General features: G+C 42.0%; 1 protein-coding gene across 1 annotated transcript; it reads left to right on the forward strand.

Moving 5' to 3' along the window:
- Nucleotides 1-1,866: 1,866 nt before the first annotated feature.
- Nucleotides 1,867-23,563, forward strand: atp8b2 (ATPase phospholipid transporting 8B2; the record flags this gene model as incomplete). Its single annotated transcript, XM_083918570.1, has 29 exons — nt 1,867-1,975; nt 5,340-5,398; nt 5,513-5,626; nt 6,349-6,447; nt 6,570-6,631; nt 6,820-6,892; nt 7,296-7,366; nt 7,459-7,538; nt 8,024-8,182; nt 8,260-8,348; nt 8,557-8,753; nt 9,513-9,633; nt 10,119-10,206; nt 11,422-11,456; nt 11,574-11,733; nt 11,854-12,042; nt 12,677-12,792; nt 14,106-14,270; nt 14,588-14,699; nt 14,984-15,089; nt 16,998-17,259; nt 17,480-17,663; nt 19,018-19,241; nt 19,423-19,506; nt 20,111-20,356; nt 20,480-20,622; nt 20,864-20,990; nt 22,769-23,365; nt 23,474-23,563. The coding sequence occupies 29 exons, from the start codon at nt 1,867-1,869 to the stop codon at nt 23,561-23,563; spliced, it is 4,161 nt and encodes a 1,386-aa protein (XP_083774696.1).
- Nucleotides 23,564-25,046: the final 1,483 nt, after the last annotated feature.

Consider the following 25,046-nt stretch of genomic DNA (forward strand, 5'->3'; position numbering starts at 1 on the left):
AGTGCCATGGGAAGTCCGAACTGATTAAATTTGGGGGAGATCGACCTACCCCGAGTTCGCTAGTATGAGGTTCCACTTTGACAGGCATTCCAGTTCACTTTGCCTAGTTGGAGGTCCGAAACTTCGGACTTGGCACTGGAATGCAGCATGAGCAACGCAAGTGAAAAACGAAGTGACGGAGGACAGGCAGGAAGCGTGGCTTGGTCTGACTTTTATCAGAAATATATGAGACTTTAACATTGATTTTTGAGTTTTAACATTTGGTGGATTTCTTTTACATTTTAGTGTGCCATACGCTTATTAGAACCTTTTTTAAGATTACAAAAGAAAAGTGTAAAAATACCAGGAAGGTAAGAAGTGCTTTAAGGTGCCAGGCAGGGCTGGAGTTGCTGCAGCGTGTGAGACACACGGAAATCCATCTTGTCAAGTCATGCGTTTGTGACCAAACAGCGTCCTGTGAGGAGCAACTGGCAAACCGGGGCTTAGGTGTGTGTGTGTGTGTGTGTGTGTGTGTGTGTGACGACACAGAGAGACGACTGCTGAATCCTAAAGAGTTTAGCGTAGGTGCTGCAAAAGCATCAGTTTTAACAGAACTTCTTTATTGAAGGAAAAGCAAACGTCACTTCAGACTTTTGTTAAGGGAAAATGTTGGAATAGAAAGTGCCAATTTCAGAGTGTTGTTAAGCAGCTGAATGTTACCTGGGACAATGGATGTGACGCCTCTTTTAGTCCGCATCCTGCATGCTATAGACCACCTTCGCCCTGAAGTGCATTCAGGCTTTGTTTAGAAGGTGCAGAGGATCTGCTTTGATCTTGTGAGCTCATAAATTCATGGTCTGTCATTTAAGTTATCTGCAAGTTATCTGTTATCTACCCAGTTGAACAACCCTGTCCAGTTGTTATTGTTTTTTTGTTTTTTTCTTGGCTACCTAAGTTACAACAAAGAATGCAAAAGATTAATATATTCTGAATGAAGGTCCCTAACTAGGCCAATGACCTCCTACTCAATAACATCTCTGACTTGTGTGTCATGGTGATTTTTTTCAGCTATGCTTCATATGTGATCAGGGAATAAGAAGAGCATGTGAAAGTGTGTGGTCAACAATTTTTTAATGTATTGGCACGAGGCTCGCAGCGCAGCACGTGCAGGGGCACCTGCCCCAGCCCACTGCAGTGCACCTTCTCCTTTTAAAAAACGGGCAGGAAACCGAGCTGCTGCACGAGCCACTTTGGCTCTAAACACCACTGTCGGTCTCCAATGCTCCTATGAGCTCATGCTTTTTAGATCCAAAATGGCGCCCAGTTTCCTCATTCGCTCAGCTGCGGGATCCCTGCAGAGGCGGTTGCCATGGTAACGTCAGTCAAACTCCAGAGCCTATGTGGTTACGTAATGCGTCCAGCGGACAGTGTTTATGTTGTGGATGAGACTTGGAGCTGACGGTGCAGACTTTGCACCTCAGTTTATTGAGGAGCATTGATAAAATAAAATAAAAACCGCTTCTGATTTGCATTTATGGTATTATAAATAAACCTACATCCTACACATTTAATATATAATCAAGCAGCCAGTCCGTGCGAAGGAACAAATTAACTGTGGAGTTGCTGACTGACCTTATACGAGACAATGACCTCAGCGTTTCTGTGGCAGGAGAGAGAGCAGAGCAAATGATGGATCAAGTGTGCGTGCGTGCGTGCGTGCGTGCGTTTGCGGTGGCGACAGAGAGGCAGGAACGGGACGGTGCGCGGTTAGTCTAACTTGACTGAAGTTGGGACGTGAGCTTCATCCCCGCGTCCTTGCGGAGATGCAGCCAGTCACCGAAACTGCGCACATCGACCTAAGAATCTAGACGGTCAAAAAAAGTCAAGATGACCGTACTGAAAGACATCCCCGAGAAATGGTTTCCTCTCGTTCTCCCGCTGGACAGAAAGAAACAGAAAGGACTAAATGGAGGCAAAGCGAAAAAGAAGAGGACAGGTTTGAAGCTGCGTTTATTTCAGCTTGTCATCATCATCATCATCATCATCATCATCAACAGAAGGGTGTTTATTGTACATCTCACTGTCCTTCAAATAAACATAATTTCATTCCAAAGTTTCATTCCTGCTTCTTCACCTCATTTTATACTGTGTGTGTGTGTGTGTGTGTGTGTGTCACCTACACTTCATCATATTATTGCATACCTGCATAACAGATCTAACTGGCATATAGCCCAATATCAGACTTTGAGTTGCTTTCCCTGTAAACACTGAGCTTTTTCATTCTGTTAATTAGACACCCGCATCTTGCATCAACTACTGCAAAAAAAAACAAAAATTGTCATTACTTAGATGTTGTTATGTCTGCACTTTTCCACTGTCAACCAGTGTTTTGGTTCAATGTCACATTTATTTTCTTCTGATTTCAGTTCTGTGTCCCAAAATTAGGAGATCCTGTCTAATGTGCCTCAAACGGATTCAACTTAAGTGGTTTTCCTTTAGCGTTGCTTATGAATATGTTCCTGTGTAAACAACACCTGCCTTTATCTGCATCAATTTTGCATAAATAAGTAGGATTATGTCCTTGTTGTCCCTGCTGCCTGAGACACTGATCAATCTTCCAGGCGCCAGCCTGCGCTGTCACTGCACTGCCTCATCTGTATCCTTATTCCTTAGCTTAACTATCACAAATCACACTGGATGTGCACCTTCATTTGACCTTAAGCCCACCGGTCTGTTGCCGTCAACGTCACCCGCATCGCTTTCCAACAAATTAGATCACTGTGTGTGTGTGTGTGTGTGTGTGTGTGTGCACGCGCATGAATGCAGGCGATTCTGCCATCCCATCTTCCACTAATATAATCAGACACAGAGAGTGATGATCACTTCTGCACATGAGTCTGCTCCTGACTCCTGCAAAATGATAACAGCATTTCCCATAGCTCAGAGTGACTGTGCTCTCTGGTAATTTATGTTATGACTTCAGAATGTGTTCGCTGTGTTTTGAGAGTGTCTCGCTCACTGAGACATGAGGAGATTCTGAGCTGCGACACGTGCCCTCACATGTCCAGCTATGGGGGGAAGAGTGTTAAAGAAACGGGGATGAAAGTAAAAATGACTGCTTTTATATTAGACGACATTATGCATTCTGTTAAAGATAGCATGATCTTAAGTATTTCAGTTTAAATCAATATTTATGTGCTCCTTTATGTCTCTGTTGTTTATGGAAACCTTACGCTCACAGCAGAGGAAGCCTGCGACTGAAAGTTTCTCAGTAATGGAGCTTTATAGATTTATACAGACTCGCTGTGTAGCATCTAGTCTGCGTCAGGGCTTCTAATGCCCTTGAAGCTGTCAGAGACATTAAACACTTAATGGGCAGTTTGCTAAAGATGCTCATGCATTCAGCTTGTGTCGGTCAGCTCGCACAGCTGGGACAGACACTGGTACTGACATCAGATGCTGGGAAGTCTCTGTGCTTACCTAGCACAAGCATCTTCATGGAGGGTTAATAGAGCTTTTGCACTGCCTGTCAGACAGATCTCTCCGCTGAAAACTTACCCTCGAAAGCGACGGGACGACCTTCAGGTAGATGGGAGAGGTGCCAGAGGGAAAATGACAGAGGAGGGACAGGATTGGAAGAGTTTCAAAAGAAAAGATGTTCGAGGATGTGCTGATATTGTTATAGTATAGAGTTTAGAAGAGAGGGCATATCAAATACCATCGGCCCAGAGCCGGACATTCAAAGTTTAACAGCTGTGACGTGCCCACACTCAAATTTACTTTACATACACAGGAGATAGTTTTCAAGTGATGCCGTAAAACACTTTCTCTAATAGGTCAACTTATTTTTCAGATTTTTACAAATAAGAAAGAATAGTTTAACTTACTTAGAGATGTACAGTTTATTGTTAGTTAGTTACAATATTGTATGTATTGAGATGATTTGAATTGGATCGCGTCATATTTATACTATGCAAGCTAGCCCTTTAATATTTTGGGGGCTATTTGTGGTTAATATTGCCTTTAAGGTGCAGTGCTCTTTTATTGTAATATTTTTTTTTAATATAATTTTGCATCAATGTGATGAAGTACATTGATCTGTCAGGCAGTCCAAACAGACATTCCTGCATGGTTATTTGATCAATAAACACGTTCTCGACAGAAGGTGTATGATATATATATATACACACACATATATATATATATATATATATATATATATATATATATACACCAACATGTACTATATACTGTATGTAACATGTACTGTATATCCATATCAATAATATAAATAACACAGAATACATAGAATAACAAACATTGTGAGGACATTGTCCACTTGTTATTACTGTCCTTAGCGCCTGAAAGCAATTCCAGATGTGAAGCAAAGGGAGAGATGGCAAATAATTAGTATTTTTTAGCTTGACTAAAACCGCTGTGACAACAGCCCAGTTGGTCGGATCTGTATCTCTTTAATTGGTCTGTGTTTGTTTGGTACAGCAGAGATACAGATAAGACAGAGCTTCACAGTGCTGCAGAAACACAGGAAACCACAGGGTCTTTGTTTATGTGTGTGCATGTGATTATGCAGTTGTGTGATGTCCCTTCCCCTGGCGCCTCATTGCCTCTCAGTCATCGGACGAAAGCGTGTCGAGGACTTTGTGGTTTCGGAGCTACAGTGGCCTTGTGAAAAACGTGCTATTGACCCTGAATTTTATATCTGTGCGTGTGTGCATGAGGAGTGGCCTGTGTACAGCCCTGTGCAAAACAGGTCTGGCGTTTCATTTAAAAAGCAGTCTCATCAATATTAGAGGAGACAGGCCTGGCGGAGGAGGAGGGGAACTCCCAAACTACCTTGCTTCAGCATAAACAGAAACCTAAAAACAGCAAGAGGATAGAGCAGGGTCAGGAGGGGAGTTTTACTTGTATTCTCTAAAGATTTAAGTCATAAACAGAATAGATGTGATGCTTCATGGGTCTCACACACGCACACACACACATCTGTTGTTATTTTGCATAATGTTTCTCAGATTGCACATTTGGTCATTAAGATTATTTATATAGGTAAAGATCAGAAGTAATTGCTCTGATTATTAGTTCTGGTGTCTAGTAGGAGAATGAGAGAGACAAAATGATTTAATAAAAACAGACTACTCTAGCTTCATTGATTTATAAATAAATGCAAATACATAGCGGACTGTCAATCTCCTTCACTCTGCCTCCAGAGGATTTAACTGATATCGGCATTCTTTAAAAATATGCGATTTGACACGGAGATGCAGCATGTTTGTTTGCTTCCTGCATATTATTGTTGTGATATCATCCGTTATGACCCCATTTTGTATCTTGTGTTCTCGCAGAGGAGGAGAGAAGGGTCAGAGCCAACGACAGAGAGTACAACGAAAAGTTTCAGTACGCGGTAAGATCGTTTTCATGTCCCGAAGTATGGTCATCAACCGAAATATCCAGTCCATGTCTATCCAGACAGTCCATATAATAATCTGATTTTTTTTTTCTCCTCTACCTCATCCAGAGTAACTGCATTATGACATCCAAGTACAACATCGTCACTTTTCTGCCCGTCAACTTGTTTGAGCAGTTCCAGGAAGTAGCCAACACCTACTTCCTTTTCCTGCTCATACTGCAGGTGAGGAGGGAAGCTGAAGGAGGGATGGGAAAGAGGGATTTAAGAATGGCGCAGGGTAGGAGAGAGAGAGAGAGAGAGAGAGAGAGAGAGAGAGAGAGAGAGAGAGTATAAAACATAGGAGATGAACACAAAACACATTCAAAATCCAGTTAACTGCTTTAATCAGTTCTGTTCTATTCTGAGCGTGCAGTCAGAAGCTGTTTATAAAAGACAGAATTAGTGAGCATGGCTTTACAGCTTTCTGCAGTTGAGGCACCTGAGAGCACAGTCGGTGCTGACTTTGGCTGCATGGAATAAAACACATCTTACCAAAAAGTTTCACATGAGCACCTTTCACAGTCAGCTGAATCACAAGTTGCAAAAAGGATTTGCACCCCAAGTTTCACAGTTCTGACGTTCATCCGTTTCAACATTGAACGTTTTTCGTGTGTTTTGAGTCAGCAGCATCGCTCTGGGGTCGGCGATACCAGTCCACCACTTTGGTCCAGACTGAAATGTTTTAACACCCACTGGATGGATGCTGTAAATTGTGCTTAATGTGATAGACTTTTTTAAATAGAAAATGTAACTTATTGGCCCTGTTAGAACCGTCTTATTAGCAGTACGGTACGGTCAGGTTTTTAAGGAGCTGAGCGGGTCAAAGGTGGCTGTCTCTGAATCGAACTCTTTGTGTTCCTTTTCAAACTAATCTGCAAATCTATCTTCCCTCTGTTTCTGTGCAGTTAATACCTCAAATCTCCTCCCTCTCCTGGTTCACTACCATCGTGCCTTTAGCTCTGGTGTTGAGCATCACTGCAGTAAAGGATGCCACAGACGACTATGTGAGAATGTTTTTGTTTTCAGTCTTATTTCTAGCAGGCATTACTTTGAATATAGCGCTAACAAGTAGCCTCTTATATGATGAGTTCGACTCAGCTCTCACACTGATCTTCATCTCCTGCAGTTTCGTCACAAGAGCGACAACCAAGTGAACAACCGCCAGTCTCAGGTCCTCATCCGTGGCTCGTGAGTTGTCGTTTGCAACTAAGCACTCACCGGGGCTTTTGTTTCCTAAACTGAGTCTGCTGATTAAAAAATGTTTTATTCAAGTTTTATCTGTTCCCTTTTTTGCAAGATGTCTTAAATTGCAAAGATTTCTTAGCTTCTCTAAATCTTACCTCTCTTTACCTTTCCTCTCTGTTTTGCTGTTTTAGGCTACAGAATGAGAAGTGGATGAACGTTCGAGTGGGTGATATCATTAAACTGGAAAACAACCAGTTTGTGGCAGTAAGTGTGTGTCCTGCACAGTGATGTACATCGCCACACATGCACAAACATACACACACACACACACACACACACACACACACACACACACACACACACACACACACACACAGTAATCTACAGTCTTGTAGGACTTATTTTAATTAAGACTACTTTAACCTAATAGTGGACTGTTCAGGGATCAGCCTGCAACAGTGTGGACATGCATGGGATCATGATGGCTATTCAAGTCTTGTGGACCAAATGCAATATTACTTAATGTATTTCAGTACAGTATGTGCCCTATTAGTGGACACTACCTGCTGTTGTTAATTACTAACTTGTTTGCAGATGCAAATACTCATTTTATCCTCACTGTGCCATCTCTGCCATTATGCAGCTCAGCTATTGTATCTATTTTTAGGCTGACCTGCTCCTGTTGTCCAGCAGCGAACCTCACGGTCTCTGTTACATCGAGACAGCCGAGCTGGACGGGTCAGAAAAAACACCACATCTTACCATTGGCTCACATTTCCTCACAATTTGTATCTCCATCTCAAATCTCTGTGTGCTGTATTATCTTGCAGAGAGACCAATATGAAGGTACGCCAGTCTGTCTCAGTGACATCTGAACTCGGAGACCCAAACAACTTGGCTCCGTTTGACGGTGAGTTTGGAGGAAAAAAACTCATCCTCTTCTCTCGATTTCCATTTTGTTTCATCTTTCTTTTTCAACAGGTTTCAGTGTTTATACAAATGTTATCCACCTTCACACATTTGCACACAAAATGTACACGCACACACTCTCTTTCTGCCCTTCCCTGCCAGCATTGAACGACAGTCTGTCATCACCCGCCCACTAGTCTCACACAACGAAAGACTTTAGTGTCAGCGCAGCGCGCCCACACGCACTGCTCACCTGCTGCAGAAAATGCATTACTGCAGCAAATCAACCCACACTGCCTCATATCAACTTACCGAACTTACCGTTTCGGCCTTTGGGTGCGTGTTTATGTGTGTGACAACGGCATGCTGCCATTTAGATGATAAGTTCAACACTACGTCAGACGGCTAGGAAAATAACACTGTATTTTATTTGATCTATGAAATAACATCTGATTTAAATTTGTATGTGTTTGTGTGTGTGTGAAGGTGAGGTGGTGTGTGAGCCCCCCAACAACAAGCTGGATCGTTTCTGTGGGACTCTGTACTGGAGAGACAAGAAATACCCCCTGACCAACCAGAACATGCTGCTACGAGGATGCGTCCTCCGCAACACAGAGGCCTGCTACGGCCTGGTCATCTTCGCAGGTGTGTGTGTATATTTGTGTGTGACAGTATCTATGTGATGTGTATAACACGTCTAACTTTCCCTATTTTTGTCCCAGGCCCAGATACCAAACTAATGCAGAACAGCGGTCGCACCAAGTTTAAGCGTACAAGCATCGATCGCCTGATGAACACTCTGGTCCTCTGGGTGAGACACCCCAAACCTCTCACTTTCACGGCTCGTACAGTCACTATTCCAGGATGTGAGCTCAGCAGCTTCAATCTAGTTTCATATATCTCCTCTATTCTATCTGGATCTGTGCTCAACTGAACAGAGATCCAGATGTAAGATATCGTGCGATTGTACTGTCACCTACGCTGTCTCTAATTTTTCTCCATCTGTGTGTTTCTGTCAGATCTTTGGCTTCCTGGTGTGTATGGGTGTGATCCTGGCTGTGGGGAATGCAGTGTGGGAGAGAGAGGTGGGCTCCCTGTTTCAGAGCTATCTGCCCTGGGACCCTCCTGTAGACAACTTCCTGTTCTCAGCCTTCCTCTCCTTCTGGTCCTACGTCATCATCCTCAACACCGTGGTGCCTATCTCTCTGTATGTCAGGTGAGGCGCAGTCCAAGACATACTGTGCAAAAGAAGTGTTTATAGAAGAGTAGGTCTGTGTATTGCGGCGACGATCCCAGCTGACATCGGGCGTCAGGCGGGGTACACCCTGGACAGGACGCCAGTCTATCGCAGGGTATATACATATATATACATATTTGTATGTATGGAGATAAATAATAACAAAAAGCTTATGGAAAGCTTAAACCAGAGCGCTTCTACCATTCCAAATTATTTTTACATGAATATACTTTGAAATTGTTCACAATATTCAGATATTTATTAAATGACTATACAAAACTGTACAATGAAGTATTATTTGAGCTTGACTTAACCACACGACAGACTGTATAGGTTGTAGCTGCTACAGTAGTGGGCCAATCACATGTTAAATCAAAGAACACTTGCGGTGATTGGCTGCAAGCAAAACCAAACAAATCGCCATTTCTTTCTAGATGTGCGTACAAAAAAGATTGAATGCAGGGATTTTTGGACTGGAGAAGTTTGGAAAGTACTCCATTCCTATAGAAGAGTGATGGTTAAAGACAAATATGAGTCACAAAAAATGAACAGAAGAGGTATTAATGCTGGTATATTAGCAGACGATGTTGCCGACATTAAGCTTTGTTTGACACAGTTTGTATATGTTTATACAAACTGATACAGAAGTATTTTATTATTCTCTCACTCCATTGTATTGTTAAAGTCAGACACCTTTTTCTCTACCATATCCCTTTCTTACCTCTGTCTGTGTATCAGTGTGGAGGTGATCAGGCTGGGTCACAGCTACTTCATTAACTGGGACCAGCAGATGTTCTGCTCGCAGTGTAACACAGCAGCTGAGGCCAGGACCACCACTCTGAACGAGGAGCTGGGTCAGGTGGGCATCCTCACTTCACCAGCAAGCGTGACATTATTATTTCATGCATGTGTTTTTGATGCTTTGTTAATGGTAATTAATGGTAAATTATTTTTAAAAATCAATTCCATTAATGTTTAAATCAATTCAGAAGTAACTGAATTGCACCTGTTGCCTTGTGTTGTGAAGCATGTATTATTATTTATTAACTTCAGAGACAAGGAGGCTTCACATTTTGGTCTGAAGAACATGTTCATTATAAACAGTCAAAATATTCATCACTCCCATGCTTATCAATAAAAAAAATACAATTTAATAAAGGCAACCCTTTGAAAACTGTGTGCATTGATTGATTGATTTAACTATATCTCAGTTCTTTATTTCTATTTAATATTATGATGATGATTTTAAAACATAGCTTTTATCCTACTTTTAGATTTACAATCATTTCACCGCATTATCTGTGTAATTTTAGATTTAGCATTCAGATTATTTGTTTCCTTTAGGTTGAATACATCTTCAGTGACAAGACTGGAACTCTGACTCAGAACATCATGATCTTTAATAAGTGCTCCATCAACGGACGAGTTTACGGTTAGTGCACAAACACACACACACACACACACACACACACACACACAGTTGCAATTGAAACAGCTCTGTCTCTAATGTTCAGTTTTTGTTGACATTGTTGGAAATGCTTATGTTTATTGTTGAGGTCCGTATATTAGAAACACCTCTGAATATGATGCAGCCCTGTACAACACAATCACTAACTGACCTGAACACTAAAACACTGAAAATAATTAACATCTCTATGACAGCGTCAACAAAACCTGAACATTATAGTCATCATAAAAGCAGGGTTTATGGACTTTATGGCAGAGCAGCTGTCTTAACAAAAAACACAAGGTCTGGTCAGAAACCTCGGCATCATCATGTACCTCACACTCTCCTTCAAGTTACACATCAACCACGTCACCAAAACATCTTTCTTCCACCTACACACCATGCACGCCTTCGCCCCGCTCACCCCTCCTCAGCCGCCGAAACACTCATCCGCGCGTTCATCACCTCCAGACGATCGATTACTGCAACAGCATCATGTATATCCTCCCCCCCCCACTGTTCGTAAAAAACTGCAATATGTTCAAACCCGGCCGCCCAATTGCTTACTCACTGTACTCACTCCCCCTCACTCCCATCCTCCGTCAACTTCACTGGCTTCCCATAACAACGCATCAATTTCAAGATCCAAAAACAACCTTGCACCCTCATACTTGACTGGTCTCCTCCACCGCCACTCCTCCACTAGCCGCCAACCTTCTCACCCCCATCACCAAGACCAAGTACTGCACCCTGGGGGACAGAGCCTATGCCATCGCCGCCCCTACCCTCTGGAACTCCCTGACACACTACCTTCTTTCAAAAGTCAGCTTAAATCCCATCTCCTCAGGATCCCTTACAACATCTGACAATCCGTCATCTTCCACCCTCTCCTTCTCTTGATGTGTTGTCTTTCATTGTAGTGGTGTTTAAGTGCCCTCTGTTTGAGTGTCTGTTTCCATGTGTATTCTTTGTAAAGCGTCTTTGAGCACAGAGAAAAGCGCTATTATTATTATTACAACAAAGTCTTAGGCACGTGTGTGTGTGTGTGTGTGTGTGTGTGTGTGTGTGTGTGTGTGTGTGTGTGTGTGTGTGTGTGTGTGTGTGTGTGTGTGTGTGTGTGTGTGTGTGTGTGTGTGTGTGTGTGTGTGTGCGTGTGTGTGTGTGTGTGTGTTTGTTTGTGTTTGTGTTTGTTACTGTCAGGTGAAGGAACAGATCCGTTGGGACCACAGCCAAAGGTAAGTAGCCTTTTTTGTTTTGTTTTGTTTTACTGAAACATGCATTCATACAAATCCATACTTATGTACTCTTGGTTTATGGCTTATCATTATCCCTGACTCTGCATTTATCTTCAGAGACTTGACTTCACTCCCTTCAACCCCCTCGCGGACCCCGGCTTCTGTTTCTATGACGACACCCTGCTGGAATCAGTGAAAGTGGGAGACGAACACACTCATGAGTTTTTCCGCCTGCTCTCCCTCTGTCACACTGTCATGAGTGAGGAGAAGAGCGAGGGTGAGCACTGGGAAAGGGGAGAGGGGGATGTGGGAGTTTGAATGGGAGAAAACATTGACACTAACACACCACCTGTTATTTATCCTCCGTTATACATCATCATGTATTCTGTCTACCCAGGAGAGCTGGTTTATAAGGCTCAGTCTCCGGACGAGGGCGCTCTAGTGACAGCAGCTCGAAACTTTGGTTTTGTGTTTCGCTCTCGAACACCTGGGACGATAACCACCACCGAGATGGGACGACCTGTCACCTACACTCTGCTTGCCATACTGGACTTCAACAACATACGCAAGAGGATGTCTGTTATAGGTGCGCAAGGTTCATCATTTAAAAAAAAACAACAGGACATGTGTTGGTGTTTTTAAAATTTGAATAAATATGAATTAAATTAGATTTATGCATCAGAAACAACAATGTTGAGTATGCAGGGACATAACATTCAGGTGAAAATCACTTTAAATCTGGACTATTTACACTCTGCTTTTATACTTTGGATGCCAAGAACAAAACAAGAACTCACCTCACCTTCAATGCAGTGGACTCTTCGATAAGTTGAGCTTCTTATATTCTAATCAAAAGTTTGTATTTAAATCTGGATTCACACTCCTCCAAACTGACTGGAGACAGGCTATTAGTCATGTTTACATTTTGTCCCTCAGTGAGATTTCACTGTGTGTTCCTGTGATTGGTCTTCTTGTAAGGTGCTGGAAAACTGCCTAGAAATCACTGGTCATAAATCACCATTGCCTTAGCAACAACTTTCGTCTTCGGAGACAGAGCAGCGAGAACAGGAGGCACTGAGCAAACATTTATACAGCCCGTGTCTCGTGTTTTATGTGGGAACGACATTTGTTGAAGATGAAAAGGCGGAGTGTGGTTATCTGAAGGTAACAGGAGAGTTGTATGGATTTCTTTTCTTCATTACACTGTTATTTATTTTCAGTGCGTAACCCAGAGGGCAGGATCCGTCTGTACTGTAAAGGAGCTGACACTGTGCTGCTGGAGAGACTCCACCCCTGTAACCAGGAACTGATGAATATCACCTCAGACCACCTCAATGTGAGTAAACACACACACACATCAACTCTTGGATCCTTGATGATGGACAGATGGATTGATGTAGCTATACTGCCATCTAGTGTCTCAAAACAGCTTGAGTCTAAGCTTTTACTCAGTTTCTACTGGTATGCAGATACTTGTATTTCCGGCCTTAATTTGGACCTAACGATAGTAGAATATAGAGCACTGGTTCCCAACCTGGGGATCCCGACCCCTATTAGAGGTCATCAAAGCTTCACAGGGAGTTACGAGGCCTTCTTGATTTTAAGGGGGGTAAGAGAACTTTTTTTTTAATAAACTGTTGGCCTTTATGTCAACATTTCATTCATTTCTGTGAAAAGAAATGTATGAAATTATTATTTTTAATTATTTAAACTTAAAGGATAAAGGCACAGTGAAGACCTAAACAGACTATGGCCAATGTCCAAAACTTTTTCAATAAAAGAACCCCCATCAAGTACGTATGATTTTTAAAAATGCAAAGAAAAAAAAACATAATAAAGAGAATTGTATTATGTTTTTTTCCTGATTTTTTTAAATGAGTTGATCAGAACTGAAGTCACATTGTCAATACTCCTCACACACAACCAAACAGAAGACTGTAGGGACTAAACTGTGAATAATCTTTCATTGTTTTCCCACAAAATGCATTAAATGACCACTATTGCCAAAATCAATTACCTCTTTTCTCCTTTATACACCACCACCTTAAATGCTAGCACACTCAGTCAATAAAGTGAAAATGTGTTATTCTTATTCTCGGTTCACTGATAATTATCTGAAAAACAATGATTTAAACTCAAAATATAAAAGTTGATCATTTATGTACTGCTCCCTGTTGTTTTTTGAAATTTTGAGTGAGTTTGGTAGGTGAGATTAACTGTTTGGCCAAGACGCATGTTGGTAATGAAAACTGTATGAAGAGTTTTGGGAAGTTGGCTTCAATACTAATCGATGCTTGTTAGCAATTTTAAAAAAAACTTTAAAAATGCAATATTCACAGGAAATAATCTGCTCAAAATGATTCCGAATCGCACATTTTACACAAACTTCCCGCTGTTATTTCTTTCACAATTTGGGTTAATTGTAGAGTTGGTCAGTTGTACTGTACTTTCATTGTTATGCTTAGAATATATTAAAAAGAAAATATCTGTAAAATATGTCACTTAGTCAGTGGTTGTCAGTTTACTCAATGATAGGAAAGGAGTCAATACTGCAATAGAGTAGAGTATAGGACTTCATTGTTTCTCCTCACTTGTATACTCGTGTCAGACTGTGTGTGAACATGTCTGTGTATACACATTCGGCTTTAGGAATATGCAGCAGATGGTTTGCGGACACTGGCGCTGGCCTACAGGGACCTGTCAGAGGACGAGTGGGAGGCGTGGTCAGAGAGCCACCGCTGCGCTGACAAGGCCGCCAACTGCAGAGAGGACCGACTGGCATCAGCTTACGAGCAGATAGAGCAAGACATGATGGTTAGTGAAAAGATCTAAGAGTGTACATCCCAGTGTGGTGTGCGTGTGACTTAACTTCTGCAAACGGGATAAAAATGGCACGGTAAAACAGGGAACTTTAGGTTTAGTTGGACGTGTCCACATCTGGCGAAGGGGAATTCCTTTCTTTTATGGTAGCTAAACAACACTGTCAGAGCTTGTTTATGTTTCAGTGATGAGTGATTTAATGAGTCGAAATCACGGTAATCCATTTACAATCATAAGATAGAAGTTGGTTCTATTCCCTACATATATTACTTCTGGTTTGATAACTGGGATTTGTGTACCCGGTTGTCAAGCTCCTGGGTGCCACAGCTATAGAAGACAAGCTGCAGGAAGGCGTCGCAGAGACCATCGCTGTCCTCTCTCTGGCTAACATTAAGATCTGGGTTCTCACCGGAGACAAGCAGGGTGAGAAGCACTTCCTTTTACACACACATAGAGCTGAGTTTGCATGCAGTTGCGATTTGCAAAGGAACAGGAGAGAGAAATGGCTGCAACATTGATGTGTACATACATTGAAGTGTCACCCATTTAGAAATAGAAAAGCAATATCGCAGGAGTGTGTAGACCGGCAAAAAGCATCCAGGCAGTGAAATCAGATCACTCAACTTCTGAGCTGTCAATCTGGCACCTGTTCTCTTTATCCTGAATCTTAAACACGTTAGGTAACCTTCTCCCTTTCTCTCATCTAGAGACAGCTGTCAATATCGGTTACTCCTGCAAGATGCTGACTGATGATATGACCGATGTGTTCATCATCAGTGGACACACTGTCCAGAGCGTACGACAGGAGCTCGGGTCAGTCCGTCTGTGTGTCTGTCTGTCCGTCTGGTGTCTCTGTTTTTGTACACTGTATGATCCACACTGAACAAAAATGACAAAAGCCAGATAATGATCAAAAAATAAGTAAATAAATAGGATATGTATGCATGATTGGAGTGAGTGGGCGTGGTAGCACAGTGTTCCATCTACTGTACAAGAGTTGCTGAACAGGTGCTAAACATGATTTAGCCTCTACAGTTAAATTAACCCATTACAACCACAAAGCTGCTTATAAGTATCTAAATGCACTGCCAAGTGTCAGTTCATTGAGTGAAGAAATAGTTTGAAGTTTACATACATAATAGTTTCTTTCAAAATATAAAAAAAATCTACTGTTTCTAGTGTAAAACCAACATATGTCATAGATTTTGTCTTGTCAGTGACGGCGTCATTATTGATGCTTTTAGAGCAATCTGCAAATCCAGCCTTGTTCTGAATTTCACTCAATTAATTTTTTGGCTCCATGATCAACTCAGTGACTTAAATATATTTCTCACAGAGTGGATTGATGCTCTGGTGATACGGTCACCAGATGCCCCTGTCTTTTGGGGGGACAGTCCCTGTTCTTGGTGGCCTGTCCCTAGCTGGGGACAGGCCAGTGTTTTAACTGTTTTTTTAAAACAGACCACAGTGAAATATTATTTTACGTGGCGAGAAAAACAGGGGAAGCCGAAACTAAAGGTTCAGTCATTTTGCGCTTGTTTTGGTCAACAGGGAGGGCCTCAGTGAATGATATATGGACATTCTGCTCTTATACACAGACTACCAGGACCACTGAAACACTGATCGGATCAGACTTCGTAATAAACTAAAAGAGTTCCTAATATAGTTGTTTTCACACAGTAGTCTGGCTTACCGGATGTACAGTGTTGGGGTAAAGCCTGACATATGGCGCATGGGGACATATCCGCTACCTTCACTATGTATTTTGCAAGGGCCCCATTGCTGCTTCCATTGCTTCGTCGTTCAAAACCGTTGTGATCAGTTTTTAAAAGATACAAACTAAACCACTATTTGTTATTAATTAATTTTTTGTCGCTGTAAATAACTGTAACTTGACCATATTCTTTATTGTGTTTCATAGTTTACCATAACTTCACTCACCCTGGTACTATAAACAAAGTTACTTTCTATCCAATTGTATCAGTAGTTCATTACAGTACAACAGTTGCCATGGTCAAAATATGTGAAACGTAAACGTAATTGTATATATTTAAATGATATATTTACTGACAAACTAAAAATGTCAATGGTCACCTTGTGACTTCTTGTGACATGCTGTATTTTCCTCAACGCTTAAAACTCTGCATGGCCTGAAGATTGCATACTACAGTTCCCGTAGCTTGTATGAATTGCAAAAAATAGTGTTGGGTTGAGTTCAGTTGTTAACTATATTGCCATTACAAGAAAAAGCTGTAAGGAACTTACCAGGGTGAGCTCATAGTGCTACGGGAAGGACAGGACAACACACAACAAAGCATACTGATGAAACTTTACTATGATTAAGACATTTTAAAATAACACAGGTAAAACAGATGCTAAGCTAAACAAAATTGCCAAAGGTTTACCATTCAAAAGTAAGATAGCCTTAACATATATAGCAAAGCAACACCCCAACGCCTTCTAATTAACATACAGAATACTGCAGTGATTTGAGTGATATATAGATGTAAGCAAGGGGATGAAACACAGCAACAGCAGTAACATCACGGTCCTATTTTTATCTCTATTTTGATTTTTCTCAGCTGCATCTGTTTTTCCTCTCTGCCATTCCTCTTTCATCTCTCCTACTTTCTCCTCAACGTGCTAATGTTATGTTTTGCTTGTCTTTCGTGTCATAGTCAAGCCCTGTTGATGTTGAGTTTGTTTGTTTTGCCTCTCCAGGAGGGCGAGGGAAAGGATGATCGAGCTGTCACAGACCCGAGACGGAGGGAAGGAGGAGGGGATGGAGGGATGTTTCATGGGTAACGGGTTCAGAGAAGGACAAGAAGGAGATGCTACAGGAGAGGGAGAAGGAGGGAAACAGCTGCAGTGCCCTCCTCCTCCTGCTCCTCCTCTTCCTCCACCTCCTCAACCACCACCTCCCTCCAACCTCATGGACAACATCTCTGGAGAGTTTGCCCTCGTAATCAACGGTCACAGTCTGGTATGAATAACACGCCCCCCACACTCACATATTGTACAATGCACATGATCAAAACAAACACAGGCAATGAAGAATTTAACTGTCAAATGTCAGGAAATAGCGAGTTGTCAGAAGTGTGTTAGTAATGAACAAAACAAGTTATTTTCTTCCACAGCTGCAACTCTGACCCCTTAGTAATTTCCCCTTGAACTTCTCTTCTCTCTCTCCTGTTCTTTGATAGGCACACGCACTAGAAGCAGATATGGAGACAGAGTTTGTGTCGACAGCGTGCGCATGCAAAGCGGTGATCTGCTGCCGAGTTACCCCTTTGCAAAAAGCTCAGGTGGTGGAGCTCATCAAGAAACACAAGAAGGCCGTCACTCTGGCTATAGGAGACGGAGCTAACGACGTTAGCATGATCAAAAGTGAGTTGTGCAGTCATGGAAGGATGGTTTGGAGCAGAGGAGGAAGTGTAACCAGATTATTGTTGAGACGGAGAGGAAAGAGAGAAGTAGGGTTTAGCCACATGGCTGCCAGTGACTCATTGTGTATCTTCATGGTTTTTACTAGTAGTGACAAGGGTTGCATGGAACTGTGCGTTGCAGCAATGTAGGTGTGATGTCCTCATCGGAGTCAGGAGCTGATTTCTGACGCTGTGCAGACAAACACTTGGTATTCTGGTAGAAATCCCAAACACCAAATATGTCAGATTGAACTCTGGGGTATAACATGCAGTCTGTGTTTCATAACACTCACAATCGCTTCATTAGGAGTAGTCCTGCTTTGCCACACTCTATTCCAGTGCTGGAGTTAAGAGTGGCAACAAGGTGATACAGAATGATAGTCAGATGTTATCGTAACCTTAAAGCTGCATAGGGTGAAACGAAAGAAAAGGTTTGGTTAAGTCAATAACCCAATGTTCTGTTTCTGTAAGTGTTTGTAATATTCTGTTGTGTAAGTGTTGCATAACCTCATGCGTATGTACGTCATGTGAACATGTATGTACGAATGCTTCTTCAAATGAATTTATGCAAGTACAAATCAGATACAGCCAATGAAGCAATGATGGGTGGGGTTGGTTCACATCCTGTGATTTATGCTCTTCTAATCTCACAATAAGCTTGTTTTTTCCCAGGCGTTTGGTTTATCTGTGGGTTATTAATAAGTGAAAATTTGGGGTTAGGTTGGGTTAGCTAGTTTTTGGTATTTACCTTGCTCAAATGCAGCATTGCACTTGCACCTCCAATTTAACTGTTTTATCTTATATCTTTTGAAAAACAGGTTGAGGTACATCTGGTCCAAAAGACATTTATTAACTTCTAACATTTACAACTCAGGACTAGACTGGATGGAAAGTTTATTAATGACTTGTAAAAAAAACTTGAAAAATTCATAATGGTAAACGACTAACTGGCTTTAGCTGTTAGCTCACTGGGAGGTGAGCCATTATTTTTTGTGTAATTACTATAGTAACATTATTTATTAAGACTTGATAGCTTATTGGCTAGCTAAACCAATGAGTGTTTAGAGCTAGCGAAAAAGAGTAGGATGAGGAAATACAGCATACAGAATACAGCCAAAGACATTTTTTATAATTATTTTATCTTCATGACTTAAAATGCTTCTTCCTCTTCATTTCTTATAGTACAGAGACAATTCACTATCAAAAACCAACCAAGAAAGCCAAAAACAAAGGTCTAGTTTTTCCAACTAAAGCAAGCCTTAGGTAGCTTACTTTTCTTTTCCTCTCTTTCTGTGTCCATCTCTCTACTCCTTCAGGTGCTCATATTGGAGTTGGTATCTCAGGTCAGGAGGGGATCCAGGCCGTGCTGGCCAGTGACTACTCCTTCTCCCAGTTCCGCTTCCTACAGCGCCTCCTGCTCGTGCATGGCCGCTGGTCCTACCTGCGCATGTGCCGTTTCCTCTGCTACTTCTTCTACAAGAACTTTGCCTTCACCATGGTGCACTTCTGGTTCGGCTTCTTCTGTGGCTTCTCCGCACAGGTCTGAGAGAATAGCTCATGAGGACATATTTACAGCAACAATCAGGTTAGGAAACTGTAATCATGATTTTCACTTTGACTGTGTTTTTCATGCTCTCTCTATCCCTCTCTATCTCTCTCTCTCTCTCTCTCTCTCTCTCTCTCTCTCTCTCTCTCTCTCTCTCTCACTCTCTCTCCTGCAGACGGTGTATGATCAGTACTTCATCACTCTCTACAACATTGTCTACACCTCTCTCCCTGTGCTGGCCATGGGGATATTTGACCAGGTCTGTTGGTGCTTACTATGCATGCTGTATTCTTTTCACTGAAGAACCGCATGCATGTTGGTAAATTCTCTGTTGTGGGTCGAATCTTCATCGGACATGGAAACAGTAGCTTTAAGAAAGATGAAGTAGTAAACAAGCCTCACTTTTAAATACGTCATCAAATGGGAAATTGGTGGTAAAGAGTTCCTTCAATATGTGGAAGGGGTTTTGGTATTGTATAAATTGGATAAAACTAGGTAATTATTTCATAAAAAACAACAATTCCAGGTCATTTCTGTAGTTGCGGCCCCAACATCAGAATCAGAGTTAGAATCAGAATCTACAGCGAAATTACCTCAATCCCCCCGTCCATACATATACAGCTTTCAATACACACAATAAGACATGCATAACAGGGTGAGTGTTAAAATGATAGGGGGAGGAAAAGGGAGAACAAGAGGAAAGGGGAGGAGAAAAAAAGCAGCTCCCAGTCTATGCTCCTGTGGGGGAGTACAGTGTGCAACATAAGCATATACTGTATGAGCACACTTTACAACATAAGGACTCAAGACAATTTGAGTCTTACTTTGGTAAGCACAGGTCCTCACTTCCTCTCTCATTGTAGGATGTTCCTGACCAGAGGAGTTTGGAGTATCCGAAGCTGTACGAGCCTGGGCAGCTCAATCTCCTCTTCAACAAGAGAGAGTTCTTCATCTGCATCGCCCAGGGCATCTACACATCAGTGGTACTGTTTTTTGTTCCCTGCGCTGTCCTGTCCGACGCCACTCAGAGCACCGGCGTGCCCCTCGCTGACTACCAGACCTTTGCGGTCACCACAGCAACAGCCTTGGTCATTGTGGTCAGCGTACAGGTGAGAGAAGCCAGAGTGGTGTTAGCTTTCCCTGCAGCTGGCAACCTCTATATTTAACTAATGTCTGTTCCATCGTCGGGTATTAACTGTGCTGTTTTTTTTTGCACGTGTGTGATTATGTAGATCGCTCTCGACACAGGCTTCTGGACTGTTATCAACCATGTGTTTGTGTGGGGCTCTCTGGGCTGCTACTTCACCATCATGTTTGCTCTGCACAGTCAGACCCTCTTCAGGATCTTTCCCAATCAATTCCACTTTGTAGGTCGGTCACCTTTTCTTTTCATTTGCCAGTCATGCAGCACCACTGCTATTATGTAAGTGATAAATCCAAAGCTATGATAGAAAACATCTCCTTTTTAGTGCAGTACCTGCTGAAATCATTTCACACCACCAATGAGATTATTATGTAAAGATGTCTAATACCCGTGTGTTGTCAGTACTTGTGAAATGTCCTGAACTGTATTTGCTCATGTTTGTGTTTATATGTTTGTTTGTGCGTGTAGGTAGCGCCCAGAGCACGTTGTTGCAACCAGTCGTGTGGTTAACTATTGCACTGGCGACAGCAATATGCATAGTTCCAGTTTTGGCATTCCGCTTCCTCAAGGTGGACCTCAAACCTCAGCTCTCAGACACGGTGAGAAAACACACACAAACACAAAGTTTTTAATTGTACGTGTCCACAGGTACCATCATTTGCCTGTTTACCAGTTATTGTCTACGTAAGCAGCCATGCAATGCATTGTGGAAGTGTCACACGGCGTCCAGAGCCGTTAGCCGCCTCTCAAAACTCCTAAAAATGTTTTAAACCCCCTCGTGTCCAAAGATACCACTGTAGACACGTAACATAATGGCCAGAATACCTGGGGACGTGTCCGCAGCAGAGCATGTCCATTATATACAATTGAAGACCGCGGCTCTATTTTTACTCTCTACACGCAGATATACGGCCCTCCAACAGATAAAAACTACATAGAAATGTGTAAAAGACAATTAAAATCTGTTGGTGAATGATTAAGATACATTTCTGGTTGTACCAGAGGCCATATGAGAAAGCAGAGCTCCTGTGGGTGTTTTTACATTTCACATTAAAATAAATTAACTGAATCGATGTGCATCCATGATCCTGTAGTTAAAACATTCCAGTTAATTAATTCAGTAACAGTTCGTTTAGCCTACGGTTCCAAACCCTGCATTACCTGCTGCATTATCACTGTGCAAAACTCGATGTGTACACGGTGAAGCTGGCAGCAACCACACGCTACAAAGATGGAGTCTGTGTCTGCTACACAGACTCCATCTGTGTAGCAGGTTAAAAAAAAAACACTGCTTCCCGCCTGCTTGACACAGCGTCTCCGTGGCCCATGTATTCTGGCTGTAACACTGATGTGTTCATCTTCTTTTTTGCAACATGTGTCAGTGTCGTATCTTCCCAAAAGATTTGTTTGTTTGAAATCGGTCTCAGCCAATGATTAACTGCTTGCATACAGTCAGTTCACAGAGTGTGTGTGTAATGATGAGTTCATGCTTAGTTACCGTCACTGGCCTCACGTATTGGAAATACTCTGCAAATATTGACTTAATCAGTGTACCCCATTGACACGACTTACTTTTACTATGTGAGTTTTAGCTCAGCATGAGGCCTTGTCAGTCAGTGCGTCTCAAAACAGCAGTGCTTCCAACCGAAATCACTGTGGAAGTGGTGTAAAGAAGTTACTTTTTTTTCTTTTTTTATTCTACAGTCATTATAAATGGTGTCTATGCTGGGGATAAGTTTCAGCTGTAAAGTACGAAGAGTTTAGAGTTCAGATTATATTGATGATCAGATAGAAAAGTCGCAAAGAAAGTTGAACAACTGAAGTGCATATATTTGTATTAGTGTGGTAATACTCCAAGAAAAAACTAAAATTTCTGAGAAGAAAGAGATTAAACTTACAAATGTACTACCTTGCTTTACTGTGCTTGCCTTATTACATGCCTGTAGTGGATGACCTCATGTGTTGTAGTGCTGCCTTGCAAATATATGAATTTATAATCTCAGAGAATATAACTTTTTTATTTTTTAATAAATTTGTAAACTCTTTCTCAAAGATTTATCACTTTTATCTCAGCGACTGAGTTGTTTTTCTCCGAATATGTATATATATATATTTTACCTAGAATGGCCCTAATACTTAACACCATAAATGCTGTAAACTGTACAGATAAACAGTGTGTATACATATTTATATACTGTATATATGTATGTATTGCTCAGAAATACAAGGCAAACAGATGGAAAACGAGCAAAAAGAATGTCATCAATCATTTCTCAATCTTAAAGGAATAATTCCCCAATTAGAGAAGCTCATTAGCTTAGCTTAGCACAAAGCCTGAAAACAAAACAAAACTTCCTCTCTTCTGTTCATTCTCCAGGTGCGCTACACCCAGCTGGTGCGGCAGAAGAAGCGTAAGCCTGCAGGTCGTAGTGTGGCAGGTGCCTGGCGGGGGATGGGCAGTGTGTCAGAAGGCCGTCTGGGCGCTCGCAGCGGTTCTAGGAGATCAGGCTATGCCTTTGCCCACCAGGAAGGATTTGGAGAGCTGATCACCTCAGGGAAGAACATGAGGCTCTCGTCTATAGCCCTGGCCAACTTCGCCTCCAGACACAGCTCCAGCTGGATCGACACACTCCGCAGGAAGAAACACACTCCCCCCAGCGCCTCCGGGGACTGCAGCCCAGCACCCAGTTGTGTCTCTGGGTCAGTTCCGCCGCTCTCAAACTCCTCCTCTGTTCTGGGTGGCTCACAAGATACACCCATGGAGGAGGAGACCAAGGCAGCACTGGTTCAGAATACACAGACTGTTTCCGCTTCCTCCACACAAACTCAACCAGCTTTTGCACCAGCTTCAGAAGCAGCGGCACCTCAGGGTTCAACCCAGGCCCTCAGTGCTGGCGTCCTCACCCCTGCAGCGATGAGGTCTCATGGAGGAGACTCACCTGGAGGCTGGACGATCACTCTGGGCGCCATGCAGGTAACAAGCCTGCTGTTATATCTCATTCATGTGTCACAAGCAAAAATGAAACAATTACAACACATCTAAAATCACAGTCATTGACACAACTCTTCCTCTCCCCACCAGGAAGCTTTGTTTGGCTGGAAAGCTCGAGCCACTGCGTCCAACAGCCCAGGCCCACCCTCTGTTGTCAAGGAAACCAGCCAGATTGAGTGAAACAATCAGAATAAATGGAGGAATGACTTGTTCACTACTGTCAATCACAAGTTTGCACACACATACAGGATGTATGTTTGGAGACACTGAGAGCACACAGACGGTTATAAAAAGCTCCCCACTCAGTGCTCCTCTCTCTGTTTCCCTACTGAAGCTTCTGTAATAAATCAAATCAAATCATGGGAAGAAGTGGCTCATCCTATGACATGGACCTTGCCAACCATGAATTGGGATTTAATGAAGTTAATCATGTTCCCACGGCTGAAGACTGTGTTCATGAATGACTGGAACCATCATGAGATTAACTGAAGGAAAGCAGCGAGTGCAGAAAACGTATTATTTATGATCTAAACGATTGTTTCTTGCTTGTTATTTCAAGTTTATTCTCACTCATAACCAAGTCACGCAACATCTCTCGAAATCAACAGTGGCTTGAGTGAATAAACATAATAACAAGACTTTCAATAAGCGAAGTGCTGGCATTACAGTATTATCTGTAGAAGTGTTTTTGTTCAAAATATCCTGTGTTCACTATAGTTCTCAGTGAGAACGTTGCTTTATGTTACAGGACACCACAAGACTCCTGTCCCTTATCGCCTATTGATCTGTTTTCTTACTTGTTATACCTCTACTTCATGTTTTGCATCATATTGATGTGTTTTATAATGGTCTAGTTGAGTTGCACCTTAAAGCAAGCTTGCTGTGCTTTTTCTTCTCTTTGCAAGTTTGATTTTTTTGGTCTGACAAAGGGCCAAATCATGTCAATGTACCTCTGATGTAATGTCTCGTACCACCGCGGTCTGAAAAGCAGAATGAGAAGACAAACTGCCACTGGCTTACTTTAGGTTAGACCTGGGCAAAGTGCAAAGAAACTCAGCAAAGGACATTTAAAGGTGATTCGTCCAACAGTCTGTACACTTCGGTAAAGTGCTTTGAATTTTTATTTGTTAAAGAATAAAGGGGAGATGTTTGGGAGTAATCATGCCTTAACAATGCCAACATTTTGGTCCTCTGAGCTCTTTCTGTTGCCTGATCCATCAGTCAAGTACAACATCCCATCTGTGTTGTAAATGCTCATGTCAGTTAACTGACCCCGGACCCAGACTGAGATAGTAGAGTAACCAGAGGAACAATATAAACCTGTTCCAGGGTCTGTCCCTACACTATCATTTTCAACAAAGCAGCTCTTAACAAGACAAGACAAAAATGTACAGTACAGTACTGTGTAAGGATGGGTCAGAATATGGAGCTGTGAAGCGATGGTCAATAAACTTGTTTCTTTGACATGAGAGAAACAAACTGTGTCCATGTAAATGTTATTTCAACTACAACTACGCATGAAATGAGGTAAAGTGGGAAAAAAAGGGTAACTTATGAGTTTAATAGCCAACAAAAAGTGGTACTTTATGTGGCAAAGGCACTCTTTAGTCTTAGTTTAACATAGTGCACCATCATTTCCTATTGGGTGAGGGGATATATGAAA

The sequence above is a fragment of the Echiichthys vipera genome (genome assembly GCF_963691815.1).
Source record: "Echiichthys vipera genome assembly, chromosome: 8".
In the NCBI taxonomy this organism is placed as follows: Eukaryota; Metazoa; Chordata; class Actinopteri; order Perciformes; family Trachinidae; genus Echiichthys; species Echiichthys vipera.